This window comes from Akebia trifoliata, chromosome 4, assembly GCF_017979445.1.
Source record: "Akebia trifoliata isolate Shusen 1 chromosome 4, ASM1797944v1, whole genome shotgun sequence".
In the NCBI taxonomy this organism is placed as follows: Eukaryota; Viridiplantae; Streptophyta; class Magnoliopsida; order Ranunculales; family Lardizabalaceae; genus Akebia; species Akebia trifoliata.
This window is the reverse complement of record NC_141378.1, coordinates 3,776,032-3,797,827: the sequence shown is the minus strand read 5'-3', so window position 1 is coordinate 3,797,827 and position 21,796 is coordinate 3,776,032. Positions and strand designations below refer to the sequence as shown.

Here is a 21,796-nt window from a genome sequence, read left to right as displayed (position 1 = left end):
TAATATGGACTATGTGGGTTACATTACATGAGCCACATCAACCTCCCCATGTTGGATCAATTACCCCCTAAACTTAAACTTATCAGGGTCATTCTATTTGCATTGTATGTCCGCTACGATCTTCATCATGGATCAAGCTAAACTTATCCGGAACAGGTAAAATCCTGCACAAACGGGTTGGGTTATCAAGTTTGCCTGACCCACTGACCCGATATCATCTGGACAAGCTCTGTCATTTTCTTTCCAATAATGTGTTAGTGTTGCCTACGGAAACTAAAGCAAAATTTATCCAAAGAGTTGAAAAGAAGATCCTGACCATATAATTTAAATAGATATTTAGAAGTCCTCTTTAAAGTTTAAACTTTATAATAATAATAATTATTTCTTCGTATCTTAGTCAGTATTATTGTTATAGCATTGCTATATACATCTCAATATCTCATCAGATACATCCGTTTTATAAATATCTTTGATACCAAATGATCATCAAGATCTCGAGGATACACACTATCCCATAAACAATGAGATCAGACCTTGATGACTTTAAAAAGTAGGTTCTATAAGCTATAAAGAAGCTCACTTTCTTTTTATTTTTCTTTCTCTTTCTCTCAGCCCAAGAAGACATCAAATTCTTATCAGGATGGAAGGCCTTAGCTTCTTGGTTGGAGTCATAGGTGGGAACATATCTACTATATGAAATATGTTATGTAGGTATTAATTACAGGGTTTTGAATCCTCAAAAGGAAGGAACTCTCATGGCTTTCTATTGTTTTTTGTTGCAGGCAACATAGTTTCAGTGCTACTCTTTCTTTCTCCCATGTAATCTCCTCCTCTTAACTTTCAATTACCTTTTTAGATTATTAATAATTTTTGTATGGTTAATTTGATTGCAGAGGTACATTTTGGCGAATAGTGAAGCAAAGATCGACTGACGAATTCGAGAGCCTTCCTTACATTTGCACTCTTTTAAGCGCGTCCTTGTGGACTTATTATGGAATTACGAAACCTGGTGGCCTACTCATCGCCACCGTTAATGGTTTTGGAATTGTTGTCGAAATAATGTACATCTTAATTTTTCTCATATTCGCACCATCGAAAATGAGGGTAAATCTCACTATCAGTACCATCATCATCATCATCATTATTGTTGTTGTTGTTGTTGTTGTTGTTAATGTTGTTATAATCATCACTATATATTCATGTATTTCAGGCTAAGACTGCTATCTTTGCTGGTGTTTTAGATGTGGGATTTCTAGGGACATTTGTTTTAGTTACTCGCTTAAAGATGCGAGGAGATCTACGTATCGAACTCATAGGATTGATATGTGCAGGCCTAAGTATTATTATGTATGGTTCACCTCTATCAGCCATGGTAATTAAGAATCTCTTCTTCCCCAGTAGTTTATTTATAAAAACAAACAAGTTCTCTTATAATGGTTAAATTTCGTTATATTTAAATGCTTCCTCGTCTTGCTTCCTTCCTCATCTATAGGTAGTCTGGTATGGTAGGAATAACACTTTTGAAGGTCGACATCTTGTCGGATACTGGTTCTTGCTTCTATAACATTATTAGCCATTCAACTGTTTACAACAGCTTATTTTCTATTTTTTTTTCTTAATAAGGTAAATTTTAACCTTATTTAAAAAATAACAGCTTTAAAAAAATTTAAGAAATGGTGCCATGTTAATTATTTTAAAATGATTTGCCTTGTAACAGTGTTCAATTTAAAAAGAAAAGAAAAAGCATACTATTCAAAGGGGTTAAGTCAATCTTATCGAATTGAATCGACGAGCCACTGTCACGTGGGTCATACTCATATTGGCTCAAAAATTAAGATCATTCGAAAATCAAATCATCAATGATCTTAATTTTCCTTGATAATTAACATGCTATTTATAGTTCAAGTTGATAGCTTTACTAGTAATTAATAAATGGTTATTAAAATTTAACAGAAAACAGTGGTGACGTCGAAGAGCGTGGAGTACATGCCATTCTTTCTCTCATTTTTCCTTTTCATGAACGGAGGGATTTGGGCTTTCTACGCGATTCTTGTAAGAGACTATTTCGTTGGAGTAAGTTTTCATCTGTTTCTCTCTCATCATCTATTTGCTACATTTCCTTTTCAACTTAGACATAATGCCTAAGAATTCAATGTGCACAATTACAATGAATAAACTACACATATAGGCCAATTGTTTATTATCATCAAAGCCTAACCCTCAAGGCTTAGATTCGGCTAAAGCCTTTACTTTGAATATTTCTCTGAGGTTGTAATTAATTTGCATATTTCCCACTCGCAAGTCTCAACTAATCAACAAGAGAATGGATTTTCTGGGCTTTAATTAAATCTATTAGTAGAGAAGAGTTGACCTTAAACACTTTACTAATGTTATGTGAGTGAACAAATATTTAATTGAGTCCCACTTATGATTTTTTCTATGTCAAAAATCAGTGTGATTGGGTGATTGCAATCTATTAGTGGAGATGGAATTGATCTAGAAAGATCATGTAAATGTTGTTGCGACATCTAGGCAAATATCTTGTGTTGAGTCGTTTTCTATGACTGTTGGATTGACATTGAAATTGGCATCTTCGCGGACCTTGGTGTGCACAAAACCATAGATGCTCTCACTTGTATCTCGATGAGGAGAACATGAAGAACACGATACATTTTTAAAGATTTGTTGCAAAATTGTCGATTATGTCCCCAGGTTCATTGAGCTAATTCAGTAAATTATATTCTATTGCATACTTAAGTTCCAACTACGTGTGCCATGAAGCCTCCCCTACATTTTAGGTTAATTTTATAGGGATATTTACGAAAAAGTGATCAACTACGATTCTGGCTCACTGTCCATTTTAATTACAAAACGTGAATAATAATGAAAACGTGATCATGCAAGTTTTGATAATTAAAATGAACAATTAGCCGGAATCATAAATAACTCGTTTTCAGTCACGAAATAGTAATTCACCTAATATTATATCTATAATATAAGAGGGTAGGTGTGAAAGGTGATATATTGCATCTGCATGCTTTAATTTCCATCATTTTTAATAGGTATGTAAATCGAAGGGTTGGCAAACTGTCATTTTTCCTAGTCACATCACACATTCTCAAAATCATGATCTCACGTTTGGGGTATGTCTTGACTTTAGGTATTTTTGACTCTAAGTAAAATTTTAGGCTTCGGGACCAAGTAATCATTTTGGGCACCTGTAGGCTTAAAATCAAGAGACTTGAAATTTGCTAGTGTAGAATTTATTATCGAGATTGTGGGAGTCAAGATTGGATACTAGAGATCGGGATTTATCCTAAGCAAGTTGAATTATCTTGTTTTATGCATCTCAAAGATGATAGAGTCGACGTGAATCTTCTATTTCAAATATTTTATTCATATCAAGGTTTTACACGTTCGATTTAGATTATGCAAATTTTTACGACTCCCACAATAATCATCCAATTATTTGTGAGTAATAAAAAACTACATACATTTCCAACTTTTCAATTGTGTTCCTACTTTCTTGTGTTCTTTAGTGTATTTTAGTGTTTTAAGTAAGTGTGCGTGTCTCTAGTGGTTTTTTGCTTTTTTAAAGACTTTTCCTATGTGAAATCACTAATTAAATAGGAAAAGGATGTCACTATTTTCTTCTCAAAGTGGTGGTACATATGTCATTACTGATGCTTTGTAGTGTAGTTCAGTACTACTTTATCCTATCTTTTATGTACTAGATGCTATAAACCTGGGGTTCTGGGCACCTTAGCTCAACTTGAAGCACAGGAAAGGAACAGCTATTTATAGACTAAAGGCCCTACCCCCGGAAAGAGAGACAGAAGAAGTTGAACTTCGGAGAGCTTCTACTAGCTTGGAATTCCCTTTTACCCTAGCTCAGGAGAAAAAAGGCCCAACCCTATTCCCTAGATAGATATGTGAAACATTTCTAAATTATAGAAGAGCTTAATATGGTCTAATAGAGGTGATTAATATCTTCCCGAAAGGGCTAAAAACTTTGTTCATAGATCTCTTAAAAAATAAATATGAATAAAAAAGAGTAGGTTAGTGAGGTGGTTGAAAAAGAACTATGGTTCTCTTTTTAAAGGAGAAAAATAAAAATATGTAAAACAAGACAAACTCATGGTAGCAGTTGAGGCACTATTCTTTTTCATACCAAATAGCCAATTAAGGAATGGGGCCATACGTTGGCCATCCAAAAAATGTGGTATCTGAGGTCAATAATCCTCAGACCTCAATCAATCTATCATTGGATTCCTACAAGCGGACCCATTTCATTTTTTATTTTTTTTCAATTATTTAATAGGTGGGTCACATTTCCTTGTACCCACTCTACTTATTGGCATTTTGATCAAAGAAAGCGAGGACTCCTATTATTATGGTAGGGTATATACTTCATGATTGAGTATATGTAGATGAATTTACTGGTTTTTATCTAAATTAATTAATATGTAACATGAATGTTTACATGCACCTCATACAATTAAAAAAAAACATACACATAGTAATGGAACGATTGGTTTTGGTGTATACAGATACCAAATGGAACCGGATTCATACTTGGAACAGCTCAGCTGGTTCTTTACGCGATTTACAGGAATGCCAAACCATTGAAGAACATATCCGATGGATTAATGGAGGAAGGATGGCAACATGAACACCTCCTCCCACCTTTTGATCACACCAAGAAACCCAGGGAAGGTTGAAAAAGAAAGAGTCTCTTCTTAAATTTCATACGAGTCGCACTAAATAAAGGGATTTGTGTTGCTTAACATGAACCTTGTTGGTTTATGCCATTGCCTTGAAGATTTTGTTCCCCACTAATTGTGAGTTTTAATCGTTGATCGATCTTCACATCATCAGATATTAAGGATCACTAAACTTAAAAATTAATCTTAATATCGACAAAATCTTTTGAATCCAATTGTATCTCAAGAATAACAAGGAATGATGAATCAAACAATTAAAAGTATTAAGGTTGAGAACCATACATTGCACCGATATTCCTATTGATAAAATATGAATTCTCAATACTAGTTAGACTACGAGTGATTACCACTTTGAATGAATCACGCATGTCTCCGTTATGGCTTGTGGAGCCTAATGGTAGTGGTCAGTAAGGAGTGCTATTCATCATTTCATTATTCAATGAAAGGATATAATCTGTAACAGAGAGTTTTTCTTCATATTGAAATTGGTGTGGATCCGAGGACATAGTTCAATCTTTGATGGACCAATGTAAAATCTCCGTGTTTCTATGAGTTTGATTACATATTACTTTTTTTTTCTTTCTCTTAACAATCCCTTAGAATCCTAATTTGATTGACCCTCAAATATGGTCTATTTGATGGAATCTAATTGATTAGTTTTCTAAAACAAAATTGAGGGAGAGTTTATAGAAGTTCATGGGCTCTCATCCGCACAAAATCAACTTCTAAGGTGAGGATTGCCCTAGGTTTATATATAACCTAAGGTCTTGATACCCCAACAATATGGTATTATCACTCACACTCCCCCTCACATGTAACGTGTCTCCTACATTTTTGTAATTATCCGCTTTGATACTGTATAAAAACTTATGAGCCTAACTCATCCTTACAAAACCTGCTTATAAGGTGAGAATTGCCCCAGATTTATATATAGCCCAAGGTCATGATTACCCAAGCGATATGGGATTATCGTTCGGAGAGTTGTGGGGCCAATGAGCAACACTAAATTGTGGGTCCACGGTAGATTCTCTTTTTTGAGTTTCCATGTATTCTCAAACTGAGTTTTCAGAGGAGGTTTATATTTGTAAGTTAGGACTGTTGTAGTACCAATCCAACCAATTATTACTATACACACCATGCATTCTAAACGGAAAAGCTCATTTTTCCATATTTATTTATTTTGGTAGACCAAAAACAAAGTAAAAGTCACCACTTGAACAAGTTATATTATAATTTTGAGGTATCAACTGGGTTTTGTAAAAATAAAATATACCAACTTGAATTTTCAAACTGTTGACAAATTCCTCGACTTCGGTCTTGTATGAGAGACTAACATAAAATTTTCATCATTAACTTTCCATGACAAACACCATTGCATTTTTTATTTTTTAATCAAAATATCCCATTGTCCCATTCCAACCTCTAACTAATTCAAAGATAGTTTGCTAAGAAAAATCTGAAATTTTGTTTTGGCCAAGTTATTTCTAGCCCTTGATTTCTCTTGTCGATGTCCACGTGTACCGTGGATCATGTTCGAGGAATCAGATGGGTTCAGAAAAGAAACATACACCATAGATCCAGAAAACTAGTCTTTGAAAAATCTAAGGCAATTTGTGACCAAAACTTCAAAATAAAAAACTCATCTATCCATATTACTAAACTACCCTCACCACGACCTAAGAAACCAACCTCTTAGATTAAGGAAATAGATTAATTTCCAGTGGTATTGTAGTCAATTAAAATCAAGTCGACCCGGAAAACCAAACAAACAAATCGCCGCCTTCATCTCCCTTTCGACCTCTCCACTCTCTGCTAAATCTCCTCCGTCTCTAACGGTTCCGTTAAATCCTGAACTCTACCCTAACGGTTTTACAACAACCACCGAAGATGCAGTCTTCGAAGATGAGACGGAAAGTCACTCCCGTTAATAACGACAGTGAGTCCTCTGACAAGTTCGATCAAGTCCTCCTCTCTTCCGCGATCTGCAACGATGAAGACTTAGGACCATTCGTACGGAAAACTTTCGCTTCTGGAAAACCAGAAACCCTACTCCATCATCTTCGCCACTTCTCCAGATCGAAAGAATCAGAGATCGAAGAAGTCTGTAAGGCTCACTATCAAGATTTCATCATGGCCGTTGATGATCTCAGATCTCTTCTCTCAGACGTCGATTCCCTCAAATCGTCTCTCTCGAATTCAAACTCGGTTCTACAGTCTGTCGGTGGGCCGCTTCTCACCACTCTTGACTCGTTCGTCGAAGCTCAAAACGAGAGTCGAAACGTTGGTCTCGCTCTCGAATCTGTTCAGATCTGTGTTAGATTAATGGAGCTTTGTTCTAGAGCGAATTTTCATCTTTCTGGTAATAATTTCTATATGGCTTTGAAGTGTGTTGATGCGATCGAGAGAGATTTTCTGGAAAAAACGCCATCTTCGACGCTTAGAAGAATGTTGGAGAAGCAGATCCCTGCGATTAGATCTCATATCGAACGAAAGATTAGTAAGGAATTTGGAGATTGGCTTGTTGAGATTCGAATTGTGAGTCGGAATTTAGGGCAATTAGCGATCGGACAGTCTTCGTCTGCGAGGCAGAGAGAAGAAGAGCTTCGGATCAAGCAACGACAAGCGGAGGAGCAAAGTAGATTGAGTTTAAGAGACTGTGTTTATGCCCTAGTTGAAGAAGATGAGGATGATGGAAGAGATGAAGGTAAGGAGAAGTACAGTAGTGGCGGAAATGGTCTGTTAGGGTTTGATTTAACTCCACTGTATAGGGCTTATCACATTCACCAAACATTAGGGCTTGAAGATCGGTTCAAGCAGTATTATTTCGAGAATCGAAAGCTTCAATTGACATCAGACTTTCAGGTATCCTCGATGACTCCTTTTCTTGAATCGCATCAAACTTTTTTCGCACAAATTGCCGGATTTTTCATCGTAGAAGATCGGATATTAAGGACCGGTGGTGGTTTGATTTCGAAACTTGAAGTTGAGAATCTATGGGAAACTGCTGTTAGTAAAATGTGTTCTGTTTTAGAGGATCAGTTCTCTAGGATGCAAACTGCGAATCATCTTTTGCTTATAAAAGATTATGTTAGTTTGCTGGGTGTCACTTTGCGTCGTTACGGATACCCAATCGATTCATTACTAGATGTTCTAAGTAAACACAGAGACAAATACCACGAACTCTTATTGTCCGATTGTCGAAAACTGATTGGAGAAGCGCTTGCGGCCGACAAATTCGAGCAGATGTTGATGAAGAAAGAATATGAGTATCATATGAATGTGTTGTCATTTCAGATACAGACTTCTGATATAATCCCCGCCTTCCCCTACGTTGCCCCATTTTCTTCTACAGTACCCGATTGCTGTCGAATTGTTCGATCCTTTATCGAAGACTCCGTTAGCTTCATGTCTTATGGTGGGCAATTGGATTTCTATGATGTTGTCAAGAAGTATTTGGATAAGCTTCTTAATGAGGTCTTGGACGGGGCGTTACGGAAGCTTATTATTTCGTCTATCCATGGGGTTCCCCATGCAATGCAAGTAGCAGCCAATATGGTAGTTTTGGAGCGAGCTTGCGATTTCTTCTTCCGTCATGCTGCACAGCTTTCGGGCATTCCGTTGAGGATAGCAGAGAGGGGTAGAAGGCAATACCCATTGAAAAATGCCCGTGATGCTGCGGAAGAGACGCTTTCTGGGATGTTAAAAACCAAGGCTGATGGGTTCATGTTATTGATGGAGAATGTGAATTGGATGGCTGACGAGCCTTTACAGAATGGGAACGAATATGTGAACGAGCTGATTATATACCTCGAGACTTTGGTTTCTACGGCTCAGCAGATACTGCCGGTTCAAGTTCTTAAAAGGGTTTTACATGACGTTCTTTCTCACATATCGGAGAATATTGTTGGGGTTTTACTTGGAGATTCGGTTAAGAGGTTTAATATAAATGCTGTTATGGGAATAGATGTGGATATTCGATTGTTGGAATCATTCGCTGATAATCAAGATCATCTTTTCTCAGATACGAATGCAAATCAGCTGAAGTCGGCGTTAGCTGAGTCTAGACAATTAATTAATTTGCTTCTAAGCAATCATCCAGACACTTTTCTGAATCCAGTAATCAGGGAGAGGAGTTATAATACTTTGGACTATAGGAAAGTTGTAACGATTTCGGAGAAATTAAGGGATCCTTCAGATCGGCTGTTTGGAAGCTTTTCAGGGAGGGGGATCAAGCAGAATCCCAAGAAGAAGTCATTGGATACTTTGATAAAGAGACTCAAGGATGTGAGCTGAAATGGTATGGAGCTGTACATAATATTATTTGTTTTATTTCACTATGTCGCTGTTTATTGTGGTTTGCATGATCTCATCATGGGCAATTGCTAAGTTTGCTTTCTTCTTCATAAGCCGTTGCAATTGTTAGCATCAGTTGTATCTCGGGCTATGCGAATCTCATTGTGGGCACCATGCCCATATTTTTCTGGTAGTTTGGTTCATTGAATTCTTTTGAAGTTATGTTCATGGGCATTCTGTTATTTCCAACTGTTTTCTCTTTCTTTGGGTGGATGTAATAAAATAGCCGATGATTGTAAACAGGAACTTTTAGTTGATTCTTTTTTCTTCTTTTTTTTTCTTCACGGAAAGCATTGTAACTCTAGTTTTGTTTAATTCCCTTCTATTTCATGACATTATTACTTTTAAGGTTTTGTTTTGATGAACTCCATTGTTGTTTTCTTTTAGGTAGCATATAGACAGAGGGACAAACTCATTTGTCTTAGGATGGCAAATTATGATCATAATGGTTAGTATATGTGAAAGAGTTATCATTCAGACATTGAGTACTCTCTTTTTCTCTAGATTAGAAGTATTTAGAATCTATGTTATCAAAATCTTTGTCACAACATTTTTTTCGCCATGTTCATGTGCCTTTCACACACCGATGAATAGATTTGTTTGATTGATATATGTATGAGAAAGAACTTAGGCGACTGATTCATCATGTTTTTTTCCTCTTTGTTTTTCAAAAAAAGGAAACTGAATCCCTCGGTAACCTGTATTTGTCTTCCCATATTAAAAACTTTTGGTTGCTGGGCACAAAGTTAACAAGGCTCAATTGGGATCCATGCTTTCCAATTTACGAATTCATAAGCCAGACTATTATCTCAAAGGAATATTCCTTGGGGGGGCTGGTTGCAATTGAATACGGATAAATCCTTGAGGGATCGGATTTGGGGACAGGATGCTATAATTAGAGGAAAGATGGGGCAGGCAGGTTATGATGGCAGCTGCTACTGCTAATGGGATTAGAGGCAGGTAAGTTGTCATCCATGAACTTCGAGGAATCAAGATTGGTATGCAGAAGGCTAAATCAATTGGCTATGATAACCTTAGAGTGGCATCAGATTCACAAGTGGCCATTAGTTTCCTAGAAGGTAGAGCTTCCTTTTTATGTTAGAAGAATTGTTAGGGATATCAATAATATAGCTTCCACCTTCCGAAATTGTAGCTTCAATTTTGTGTTTTGGGAGACTAATACTGTGTTTGGAAGAGCCGTGGGACGGCTAAATTCATCCGAACACGCTCGGTTTTTTGAAACCTCAGTGTTTGGAATGGATTGGACCTCTTTTTAATTGCCGACTCTTTCGTCAAAACCAGCCGATTCTATCGACTACCATCACTTCACGGAGGCTCCGCAAAATCAACCGGTTCCGCAAAAACAGAGTGAACAACTTACTTGGCGTCATCTCTCTCTCTCTCTCTAATCTAACAATCAGGAATTCATCTCTGCAACTCACACAGGTAAGTAATTTTTTTTTTCTTTCAATTTTCGTGTTTTAAACAATCCATTGTCATCTTCTCCAAGAGCTCAATCGAAAAATTTCAGAGATTCTAGAAGTAAAAGAGGAAAAAAAAAAAAGAGAAAGAAGAGTAAGACAGAAATTTACATCCATTCATCAATCGATTTCAGTGCTCACTCACCTACAAACCTTCGGTCTCAACACTATTGTCATCTTCTCCAATAGTTCAATCGAACCCAAACTCACCCTCATTCTCTTCGTCCCAACACCTTCATCTCCTTCATTCATTCATGTTCACCATTAACGCACAAACATCCTTGTCTTCTCACCCATCACTCACAAACCTTCATCACAGCCATCCATTAATGGCCAACTCTCTCAACACCAAATAATCACTTAGTTACACAGCAGCACCTCAGCCATCCATTAATGGCCAACTCTTTCTCACTCACAACTCACCCATGGAACCCACCTTCATCGCATTCAACTTGCGTTTGGGCTCTTGACAGCACCCACAGAACTCACCCAAACACCTCTCTGAATCAATCGAACTTGAGACCCTAAAGACAACAATGTTCTCCCACAGCCACAAAAAAATTGGGTTAGAAACAGACTTAACAAATAAAGTTATATTGCCACACCAACTTTTGTTAACACTACATCAACTTTTTTTTAATCATTGACATTGAACAATCATCAATCCCAACGTATCAACATGAAACATCGAGATCAACATTTTGAAATGTTAATTTTGATAATTTGAGTTCATGGTTTTAAAAGGTAAGTTTCCTTTTATTTTACTTAAAAATCCTTTTACTTTTTTAGAGATTGTTCACTGGCTTGACAACAAATAGAGATGAAGCAGCAATTTGAGATACTCATTTCCTACATTTTTTTTCTATTTTTTTTAAATAACAAAATATAAAATAAGATACATTGAAATATTTTTAAAGGGATTAAATAAATATTATCTTTTAAAATTTTAAAAAACGTTATTGAGTAGAGTCCAATTATAATGAGAAATAAAAAATGATTGAAGCTCATCCAAATAATCAACAAGTCAAAACGTATTTCACTATTTGTTATTTTCTTATCCAATTTGATGGTTCTGTCATTTTCTTATAGATTTGGGGATGGTGATGGAATTTAATAGTGATAATGTGAATTGGTGTGCATTTAGTAAATGTGGGTGTGACATATTTTTTTCCTTAACATTACAACCGTTGGATTGAGAAAGATCTAACACGACGGTTCGGATGTTTATCAGATCGGATTGAGAAAGATCTAACATGATGTAAAATTGTATTTAATTATTTATTATTTATTTGATAGACATTAAATATGTTAGTACAGAAAAAATGAAATTGAATTTTTATTTTTATTTTTTAATATTAAATCCTATGTTTATATTTATGATTAACATATTATTACTTATATCAGAAAAATAATATATTTTTTTAATATTATTTTTAATTTCATCCAACAATTTTTAGACATCAGGTTACCAAACAGTTTAACATCTTAACAGTACAATTAGACAGCATGTTACCAAACAATATACTTAATTCAGCAAGTTGCTTCAGCAACAGCAACAACAACTTTCTCTCAGCATCAGCAACTTAATTCAGCATCAGCAACTTTACATACAGCTTTTCCAAACGGAGCATAATAGAACTGCAGATTTCTTGGTAGCCTTTTGTTGAATTTAGTCCTGATGATGCTCCAAGTGATCTTGTTTCGCTGTATTTTGAATGCAAAAACCATTTTATGAGAATCCATTGTAAGAGAGGATGCAGAAGGTAGGTCTTATTGCAGATTGTAATCTTTTGCATCTATTGCAACTTTGGGAGTTCCTGCTGCCTAACCCCCACGATCACACCTTTAAAGAAGAAGAAAATAGGGAAAATTATTTAAAAGGGCCCTTGCGGAAGGGTTTCTTTCTAAATAGTCCCCAAGTTTTGCACGGTAGCTTAATAGGACATTTAATATACTTTTTCTTTCTTAATGGTCTCTCATTACTAGTAAACTCACCACTTTTTTATTTACTGTTGAGTTCACCACTTTTTATTACCGTCGAACTCGATGCCTTTTTTTAGTGTCAAGTTCACAATTTTTACTGTCAAACTCACCACTATTAATTGTTGACATTTTTTATTTGCTGTCGAACTCAACGTTGGTAAAATCTATTCATTTTTAATTTTTGAGTTTTTTCAATTAAAATATATGGAAAGATTGACTAAAAATTTGAGATAACGATTTGTTTAGATAATTTCAACCCAAAAATTAAGAAAAAAAAGTGAAAAAATCTTAATTTTTCACATACATCTTCAAGATGTTTGAAAAAGGAAATCCTCAAAATGAATTTTTTAGTTCTTCTTAAATTTTTTCCGATAGAATTGAGTCTCCAAAACTTGATTGAGATGTTAAGAATCCCATTTTTTTATGAAAATGGTAAGTTTGAACAGTTAGGGAATTCAATGGTTAGAAATGTAGGAGATGGGTCTAGGACTGTTTAAAAAGAGAAAAGGTCACCAAATGAATTATTAAGAAATCATCCAAAATTTATGGACTATTTATTAAGAAAAAATTCCCTTCACCACCAGGGTCCTGTAGGTAATTTTCCCAAAAAATATTATCTAAAGACAGATTTCTGAAAACATAACCATGGGACTTAATGATAAGTGTGGGTGAAAAAAAAAAAAGAATTACTGAAATTCATGATGAGATGTTTGATTTCAAATTGATAGGCTGAGGCAAATGAGAAAGTGTAACAGAGTGGTCGAATTATCTGTGTGGATAATGTCGTTCACATACAAAAATATGACCATAGTATCAAGAAAGCCATGAAAAGTGAACATAGAAGTGTTGGCAGAAAACAAAAATCGAAGAAGAAAAAAATTAAATCGATGAAATCATTCACGAGGTGCTTGTTTTAGGTCATACATAATTATGTTCAAGCAACAAATATTTAGTTTTACTATTTTGCTTGTATGGGCATAAATCAGTACCCAGGATGATTGTTTGTTTTAGGAATTATCCTCCAGATATTGGAAGGGATCTCGAAAATCATCTTCGACAAATCATTTGAAAAAATCTTGTGGGTAGTCTTTTGGGAATCAGAGGAAGGATCCAGATTTGTTTAGATCCGTATCCAACCAAGATTCACAAGTCATGCTAAGGGAGACTAAATCATCTCCACAATTTTGACCCATTTTTTGGATAGGATCTATAGGGCTAGATTTGGGTTACTTCCATCAACTCTACAATGCAACTCCAATAAATTGCTCTTTGCTACTCCTATAGTTTGACGGTATCGGTGTAGTACTTGTCAAAAATTCTCTAACAATCAAATTAGATTTGTAGAAAAAAAGATTATTTTGTCTCTTGACATTCCAAAAGGAGAAAATGATCTCTTTGCTCTCGATTCCCCTCCATCTTATAGGGTTTCCCTTAAAATATGAATTTTCTCTTCGAATCCTTTCAATCCGAAATCCGAGATCCAATCATGGAGAATCCCATGATCAAAAGAATTTCAATCGAATTAGAATTATTCCTCTTCACATTGTTGGATTTTTGAGATATCTCTTTATATTTCAGAGGTCAAAATATATGATCCCCATATACCTACAAAATTTACCCTACTCTGAGATTAGAGCAGGAGTCTGATCATACTTTGTCCTAATGTCGAGTAGGACCAAATTTTTTGGCTGATTTGGTACCACTTACACGGAGTTACACTTGTCTGGTCCTTAATCAGGATTTGTACATGTGTTTGGTCTAAATTTATTACAACTTTTATCCTGTACAAATTTATTCAAGGACCCAAATCCATCAAATTTGATTTTCAATCACTTGGTTTCGGTTCAAGTGTAACCCATTATTGTAAACCATACCGATAACTTTGGGTTAACGATCGTCATTTTCTATATTGTAGGGGGTCTGCTGCGTAACAACCACTTTTTTGTGCTTTCCTTTCCTACAATCTTTTGGCCACGGTCCACGCTTTTCTAGGCACCAGATTAGCGTGCCTATGCACGCACGCCCACCCAAACAGTCTTCTACCTACGATGAATTAAAAATATAAATTAAACGCTGTCTCATCTGCGTTGTCATCCAGTAGCCCACGTGTTCTCTTTTCCACAAACTCCTTTGAATCGATCCGTAAATCTGGTAGGTAGTCGTCTTTATTTCTCAAACGTTGGATCTACCAAACCATTAATCCAACAACTTGATACTGATGTCCTCAGGAGGATTCTATTGTGATTTTGCATTTCCATTGGTGGGTGCACCTCACGTGTCTCATATTCAAACATAGTCACTTTCACTCCATAGAAATTAACAAACTTATATTTTACTAAATCGCTCTTGTTTCGTATGTATGCCACGTGTTTAAATTAATCTTTCAATTGATTCAATAGGACTGGATATTCGGTATATACTTTGGAATAGTTGCCCGTGTTAGTTTCATAGCTAGGCAGAGTAGCGGATAACTCAACTCACGTTATAGAGAATTCCTCGGGCCCACTCACAATCGGATGTTTTGTCAAACTTAATTTGATTGGTAATTTATAGCCTTTGGATTCCAAAGAATTTTGATCATGGACTTTATAAGCAGGCCACTGGATGTACTCTATCACATTTAGAATGTTAATCTCGTCAAACGTCATACGACAGTCACTACATGTCCTAATAACACTTAGACGGTATTTGTTTGCGCTATTTTTCAGTGTTTATTACTGAAAAAAATTAAATTCAGCACTTTTGTCAAAATAGCACATTTGTTTACTCTATATTTTCAACGCTTATTGTTGAAAATAAGTGAAAAAAATTCAGCACTATTTTGATGCTGAAAAAAAGTGCTGAAACGGTAAGCACTTCGCTTTTTTCAACACGGACAAGTATGCCATTTGTTTTTTTAAGTATGGACAAGTATGCCCTTATTCTTAAAAGGATATTACCTCTTATATCCCATGGATAAGTATATAAAAACCCGACAAATTAATAAACCCACACCATAGCTAAATTATTTTGTCTTATATGGGTTAAAAGTTTTAGAATGAGTTGATTTTTGGTGAGGGTGATCTCTACAATGAGGAGATCATCCTCACAAAAAATCAGCACATCTTAAAACTTCTAACCCTATCAAAATAAGTTCAAGAACCGTAAATTGTCTTTTTTTTTTTTTTTTGAAAACTATTTTTGACGAGTTAGAAGTTTCAAAATAGACTGATTTTTTGTGCGGATGATTTCTAGACCATATAGACCATCCTCACTAAAAATTTGCTCATTCCAAAATTTTTAACCCATATAAAACAAAACAAAAAATGGCTATAGTGTGGGTTACCCTTATTAATTCATAAGGTGCTTTTATAATTACATATCCTTCATTTCCATCGAAAATTATTCGTCCAAAATTAAGTTTTTTTAAAGTTGATTTCAAATTTTGGTGATTTGTATGACATTATTATTTTTAATTTGAAATTTGTGGGAAATAGAAATTATTATTTATAAATTGAATATTTGAGTATTATTTATTATTTAAAAATAAATTATATTTTAATTTTATAAGAAATAATATATTTTATTGTGTTTGATAATAAATAAGTATTTGAAACATGTAAACAATGTATAATATGATTGTAAAGGTAACAAATACAATTTACCAGTTTCAACAATGTGTAACAAACATGATTCAGCATCTAAACAAACAACTTTTTCAACACTTAATTCAGCGCTTAATGCTATTCAGCACTTATTTTTTTCAGTTTAACAAAAAGCACCTTACTCACTCACTCACTCACCCGCGGTAGCTATCGTCACTCACATGTAAACAATAAACCAACTATATATTAGAGAATTTCCATTGACACTCCAACTTGTACTTATTATATCACATATTGATATTATTTATCATAAACTTAAATAAATATTAAAATTTAAAACTCATGAGTTTAAATGAGAAATCATATTTAATAAGAATCAAATACTAATTTTGAGTTGAATTCAGTGAATAAAGTATCATATTATGAGTTAATTGTGGATATACTCTTGTCTAATTTTTAATGTTGATTTATTTAATTTTCTCACTGTGAAAGAGATAATAAAATATGTAAAAAATTGGAGAGCCAAAGCACGTTCTCTTATTTAATTGAACTTTTTCAAATCTTGAAGGCTTAAAGGTTAAACCACGACAAGGTTAGGTGAGCATCCTCAACCATAAGAAAAACACTTGTCTTAATAATCGGTCCAGATTTCATATAGATACGTTCCTTAAGATCCTTAGATCAGCACTTACGTCTGAGGCTTTCATTTTCACCTCCAATTCCCCCCACATTCATCTATGATCTTTTTTTTTTTTTTATATAAGAGAAGACAAATTCATAAAGAAGAGAGAGAGAGAGAGAGATGGGTTTCTTGTTGTTGAAACAAAGACCCATGTCACTAACGGCGCTGTTATGTCTCACCCTTATCTGTTTAACGCCATTAATCACCCAATCTACGGCTGACGATGGCAATGACCAGAAGTTAACGGCGTATGACATCCTCCAAGCCTATGACTTTCCGGTGGGTCTCCTACCTTCAGGGGTGACTGGGTATGATTTGGATCCGAGCACGGGAAAGTTCTCGGCATACCTTGCTGAGTCTTGCAGTTTTACTATTTCGGGTTACCAATTGAAGTACAAATCTACCATTTCGGGGATTATATCTAAAGACAAGTTAACGAAGCTGAAAGGTGTAAGTGTTAAGGTTCTTTTGTTTTGGGTCAACATTGCTGAGGTTATTAGAAGCGATGATGAGCTTGAATTTTCAGTTGGAATCGCTTCTGCTGATTTTCCTATAGATAACTTTTATGAGTCTCCTCAATGTGGGTGTGGTTTTGATTGTGTTAATGGTGGGCAAGTGATGAGGAGTATTAGGAGCAACCCCTTTGTTTTATCTTCTTAGAGAGATTGGGTGTTGTTAGTGTTTTTATTAATGGATGCTCTGTTGTTATGGATTAATGAGCAGGGGTTATGATTAATTAGTTAAATTAAGTTATGGGGTCTGGTTATGTAGTTGAATAAAGATGTTTTTTCTGGGTTATTGAACATGAGTTTTGCTTATTTAGATGAATTAAGATGTGATTTTTGGATTTTGCTTTTTTAGGTGAATTAAGTTTTATTTCTTCTTGATTAATGAACTTGCGTTTTGCTTGTTTAGTTCAATTAAGTTATGCTTTATGGATTGATGAACATGGGTTTGTATGGATTAATTAGGTGAAAATTTTGTGTTTTCTATATTTTGTGTTTTTGCTCTGTAAACCTAAGATTCATGAACATCGGTTTTGCTTATTTGGGTGATTTATCTTTGTTTTCAAGCTTAGTGGATCTGGGATTTTATTAATTAGGTTGTGTCTTCTGGACAAATGAATTTGGGTTAAGCTTATTTGATTAGATTAAATTGTGTTTCAAGATAGTGGGTTGGAACTATTGGGTATAGGCATTACTTTAAAGTTTAAATTATTGAAGTTTAATTAGTTTTTCCAAATATAATAAGATTCATTTTCACCAGGGAACAAAAGAAAATATTACTATTACATTTTTTCATAAAAGATATTTAATTTTTCATGTATAGTAAACAGGTATTAAGTAATAATCAATATAATCTTCTTTTTTTTAAAGTATTACGCCGTCAGCCATTCTTCCTTAAAAAAAGTTCTTCTTTTTCATTAAAGATATTTAATTTTTCATGTATAGTAAACAGGTATTAAGTAATAATCAATATAATCATTCTTTTTTTTTTTTTTTTAATTAATTACGCCCTTAGCCATTCTTCCTCCACTGAATGTGCTTCTTTATCAACAAAAAAAAAATGTGTTTCTTGATTCCTATCCTCCATTGGAGATATTTTATCTTCTTCTTACTAGTTATTGTTGCCACAACAACTTTGCACAATTCTTTTGGTTATTTACAGAGGAATTGGTGTGGCGTTAGTAAAAGTTGTTGTGGCAATAATTGCTATTTTATTTTATCACCAAGCATGCCAATGTTGACCAAACAAGTAGAAGATCTTTCCACTTGTCTTTATCAAAGATTTTTCTGCCATAACAGCTATAGAAAATAAAGAATTAATAGCTTTTGTGTAGAGTTTTTGGCTCTTAATGGAATCAACCTGTCATAACGTACAGCTAGAGAAAATAAAGAATCAATAGCTTTCAAATTCGGCCAGCTGCCCACTAGGCCCATTTTTGGGCCAAGATCCAGTTCATCCCGAATTTTGGGCCGACCCAAGTCCATTAAAACATGGACGGGCCTGGATTATGGCTTTGCAAAGCAAGATGAATTAATTCATCAAAATAGACTTGTTTATTATTGAAATATTGCACACAAAGATCCTATATGTAACTAAAAGCTGAAGTGAATTGTCCACCTGTGAGCCAAACAAATCAAGAGTCCAACACCTCTGGCACCTCTACAGGATACAGATGAATTCGATCTGACCATGCATTTTTAACCCTTGGATCTAGATCTGATATACATTTCCACACTGCACTGTTGCACTTGAATCCGCTACCGAATCCAATTTGCCATACCCTATCTCCTCTCTTTACCCTCCCCTTCGCCTCGAGATAGACAAGTGTGTACCATATGGAAGAAGATGATGTATTACCAAATCTATATAATGTCATCTTCGATGGCTCGACATCTTCCTTACTCAAGTTTAGATTACTTTCCACCTTGTTGATCACCGCCTTTCCTCCCGTATGTATGCAAAAGTGCTCGAACGCCTTTTTAAAATTTGGCTTGTAAGCACACTTGTGATAACTTGATGGCAATAAAAATTTTCGACAAAACATCAACCAACCACATCGGAGTTGTTCCGAATATGGCAACACAAGTGGACCCAATTTCACTATGTTAGTCCTCAAAGCCCTCCCTGCAACCTTCAAGATTTCCTTTGATAGTGAAACTCCAACGATCCCATCGTGGTCTTCTTCTTGGAATATGCATCGATACGATTGATCCTCACTACTATTGTTTGTACGGACGAGATGTTGGAGGACGTACTTTGCCATATTCTTGTCTTGTACTCTATTGGACACAAGGATAGCAGCTCCAGCAGTACGGAATAGGGTGTTGGTCAAAAGCATTGACTTGACTTTACCTGAATAAGCATTGTGGCTTAAGGGTTCAAGGCTTAGAACTAGAGCTAATGAGTTGTTATGGACTTTAAGGAGGTCTTTACATAAACTTATGGAAAGTAATCCAGCACTACAACCCATTCCAGTGAGGTTGAAGCTCATGACATTGCTTCGAAAACCGAATTTATTGATGATCAAGGACGAGATGGACGGTGTAGGACAGAAGGCGCTACAATTAACAACGAGGATGTCAATGATCTTTGGGTTTATATTGTTTTTGTTTAGGAGATCTTGGACTAAGTTGAATAAAACATCTTTGACCTCTTCTAATGAAGCGATCAACGATGTATCGGTTGGGAGTTGGTGCATGGTGAGGGGCGCACATGCTTCGTTCCCTATGCCGGATCGATGGTGAAGTTTCGATAGGAAGTCGAGGCTCTTTTTGTCGAATATATCAGATAGTTCATAATGTTCGGTGATCATCGAGATCGGGACACGTAAGTTGTTGGGAGGATTGTAACATTGGAAATCAAGTAGGTATACTTGATTGGGTCTGATTGAGAGATAGAGAAGTAAGATGATTAGAGCTGTGGCTACCAAGAGAAGGAGATTGGGGAATAAGATTATGGTTTGGTTTTGATAAGGTAGGCTCAATAGGGAGGTTTCCATGACCAACATCACTGTGCTTCTCAATAGCTTGGATTAGGAGTAGTAGTTTTGTAGATATTTAATTAGTTCTTATAAAAGAAGCTCCCTCTCTCTCTCTCATGCAAACAAAATGTTAGCTTAAAAGATTCCTATTGAACTTGAACTTCAGTGCTATGGATTGCCTACTCCAGATGTTGAGTAATGCTATCCAGCTCCATGTCTCCTTTTCTAGCAATTATTATTATTTATTAGGATCGTTTTTCAATGTATAACAGAGTAAGTCAGGAAGTCACCCAACTTTGAAGATACGATCAGAGGAATTAAACAAATGACATTCTTGATCAGGCCCATGTACTACCCTTGGGAAAATCAGTTTGATTAGTGATTTCTAGTCATTGAATTTGAGATTTTTAATATTTATGGACTTCATGAGCTGGCTGATTAATGGGATTCAGCCCATTAATTAGTAAAAAAAAAATTCTCCAATTAAACATTTAGAATTGTCACTCAGGCAGATTTTTGGTGCATATATTCATCAAAGCTTGGGCCAAACATTCATCGATCAGTCGGCTGAAAATGAGTATGCCACATGGCAAAAAGCAAGAGTTGCATTGGGTTACATTACAAAACTGATTGAAGTAGAAAATCCAAACTAAGTAAGTGCATCACATTTTATTTCAATGGGCCTGGCTGGTGTCAATTTCAAAGCTCAGGCTTATAAGGTCCAACAAGAGTAACAACCCAGGTCAGGCCCAAAATGATTTGGTCCTCAACATCTAGACCTTGCAGCCTAACAACCTCCATAAATGCTTCTTCTTTCTTTTATATAATTTTAATTAAGTGAACATCATATTTTCATGATCTACAAGTAATAATAATATAACTACTTGTGAAAAAGGTGATCGTTGGTTGCGTACATGTTTTGTATTTCTCTGAAACAAGCACCAAAGTGATGCTTTAAATTCCCAAATAACCTTCTTTCTTCTCTTCTCATGTACCCATAATTTCATGCATTTTTCCAGGAAAATCAAACTATCTTACATTTACCACATGTCATGTCCAATTGGCCATACCTCAAAGCTTGGGAACTTATAGAATGGTATCCAGAAGAAGAAGATGATTTATCACATTTTAGTTGTGTAATTGGGTACCCAATTAACTGATACTGATTCAAATCAAAATCTATTAGTCTTGAGTCCTTCTAGTCTTGAATTCATCTAATGTTAATCTTAGAACCGAACCATTAGGGGTCAAAATCATTTTGACTACAATATTTCGATAGTAAGAAGTTTTGTATCTAAATTACATAGTTCCACAAAATTTCCTACATTCACGAGCGATGGTGAGATCATTTTACTCTTTCCGTAAACATTAAGGTTATAATCTTTAAATCTCACTTCCTCTCAGAAAAATTGAAATTCCCACATAGAAATACTAAAACAAGTTTTCTATGGGGATATAGCTACACCAACATACCAATATGATATTACCAATAAAATATATTA

General features: G+C 35.2%; 3 protein-coding genes and 1 pseudogene across 4 annotated transcripts; 3 read left to right on the top strand and 1 right to left on the bottom strand.

The window, feature by feature from the left end:
• The first annotated feature begins 556 nt into the window (after window positions 1-556).
• LOC147403052 (bidirectional sugar transporter SWEET17-like) lies at window positions 557-4,934 on the top strand. Of its 2 annotated transcripts, none has more exons than XM_086438502.1 (6): window positions 557-674; window positions 783-819; window positions 894-1,104; window positions 1,211-1,372; window positions 1,954-2,073; window positions 4,551-4,934. In XM_086438502.1, the coding sequence occupies exons 1-6, from the start codon at window positions 641-643 to the stop codon at window positions 4,719-4,721; spliced, it is 735 nt and encodes a 244-aa protein (XP_086294628.1). In that variant the 5' UTR covers window positions 557-640; the 3' UTR covers window positions 4,722-4,934. The 2 variants fall into 2 exon arrangements, with proteins under 2 accessions (XP_086294628.1, XP_086294630.1); XM_086438504.1 differs by lacking the exon at window positions 557-674 and adding an exon at window positions 685-707.
• Window positions 4,935-6,374: 1,440 nt separating this feature from the next.
• SEC15B (exocyst complex component sec15B) lies at window positions 6,375-9,425 on the top strand. The gene has a single exon (XM_086438501.1). The coding sequence runs from the start codon at window positions 6,612-6,614 to the stop codon at window positions 9,015-9,017; it is 2,406 nt and encodes an 801-aa protein (XP_086294627.1). The 5' UTR covers window positions 6,375-6,611; the 3' UTR covers window positions 9,018-9,425.
• Window positions 9,426-16,882: 7,457 nt separating this feature from the next.
• On the top strand, window positions 16,883-17,605 carry LOC147403050 (uncharacterized protein At5g01610-like). The gene has a single exon (XM_086438500.1). It carries the CDS (start codon window positions 16,928-16,930, stop codon window positions 17,465-17,467), a length of 540 nt encoding a protein of 179 aa, XP_086294626.1. The 5' UTR covers window positions 16,883-16,927; the 3' UTR covers window positions 17,468-17,605.
• Window positions 17,606-18,947: 1,342 nt separating this feature from the next.
• Window positions 18,948-20,583, bottom strand: LOC147403049 (3-ketoacyl-CoA synthase 7 pseudogene; annotated as a pseudogene).
• Between the last annotated feature and the right edge of the window lie 1,213 nt (window positions 20,584-21,796).

Excerpts from the sequence above, each read along its gene's own strand:
- LOC147403052 (XM_086438502.1), top strand. The coding sequence starts at position 641 with ATGGAAGGCCTTAGCTTCTTGGTTGGAGTCATAG. Across the intron at positions 675-782 it reads CTTCTTGGTTGGAGTCATAG|GCAACATAGTTTCAGTGCTA; the intron begins GTGGGAACATAT and ends TTTTTGTTGCAG. Across the intron at positions 2,074-4,550 it reads TAAGAGACTATTTCGTTGGA|ATACCAAATGGAACCGGATT; the intron begins GTAAGTTTTCAT and ends TGGTGTATACAG.
- SEC15B (XM_086438501.1), top strand. The coding sequence starts at position 6,612 with ATGCAGTCTTCGAAGATGAGACGGAAAGTCACTCCCGTTAATAACGAC.
- LOC147403050 (XM_086438500.1), top strand. The coding sequence starts at position 16,928 with ATGGGTTTCTTGTTGTTGAAACAAAGACCCATGTCACTAACGGCGCTG.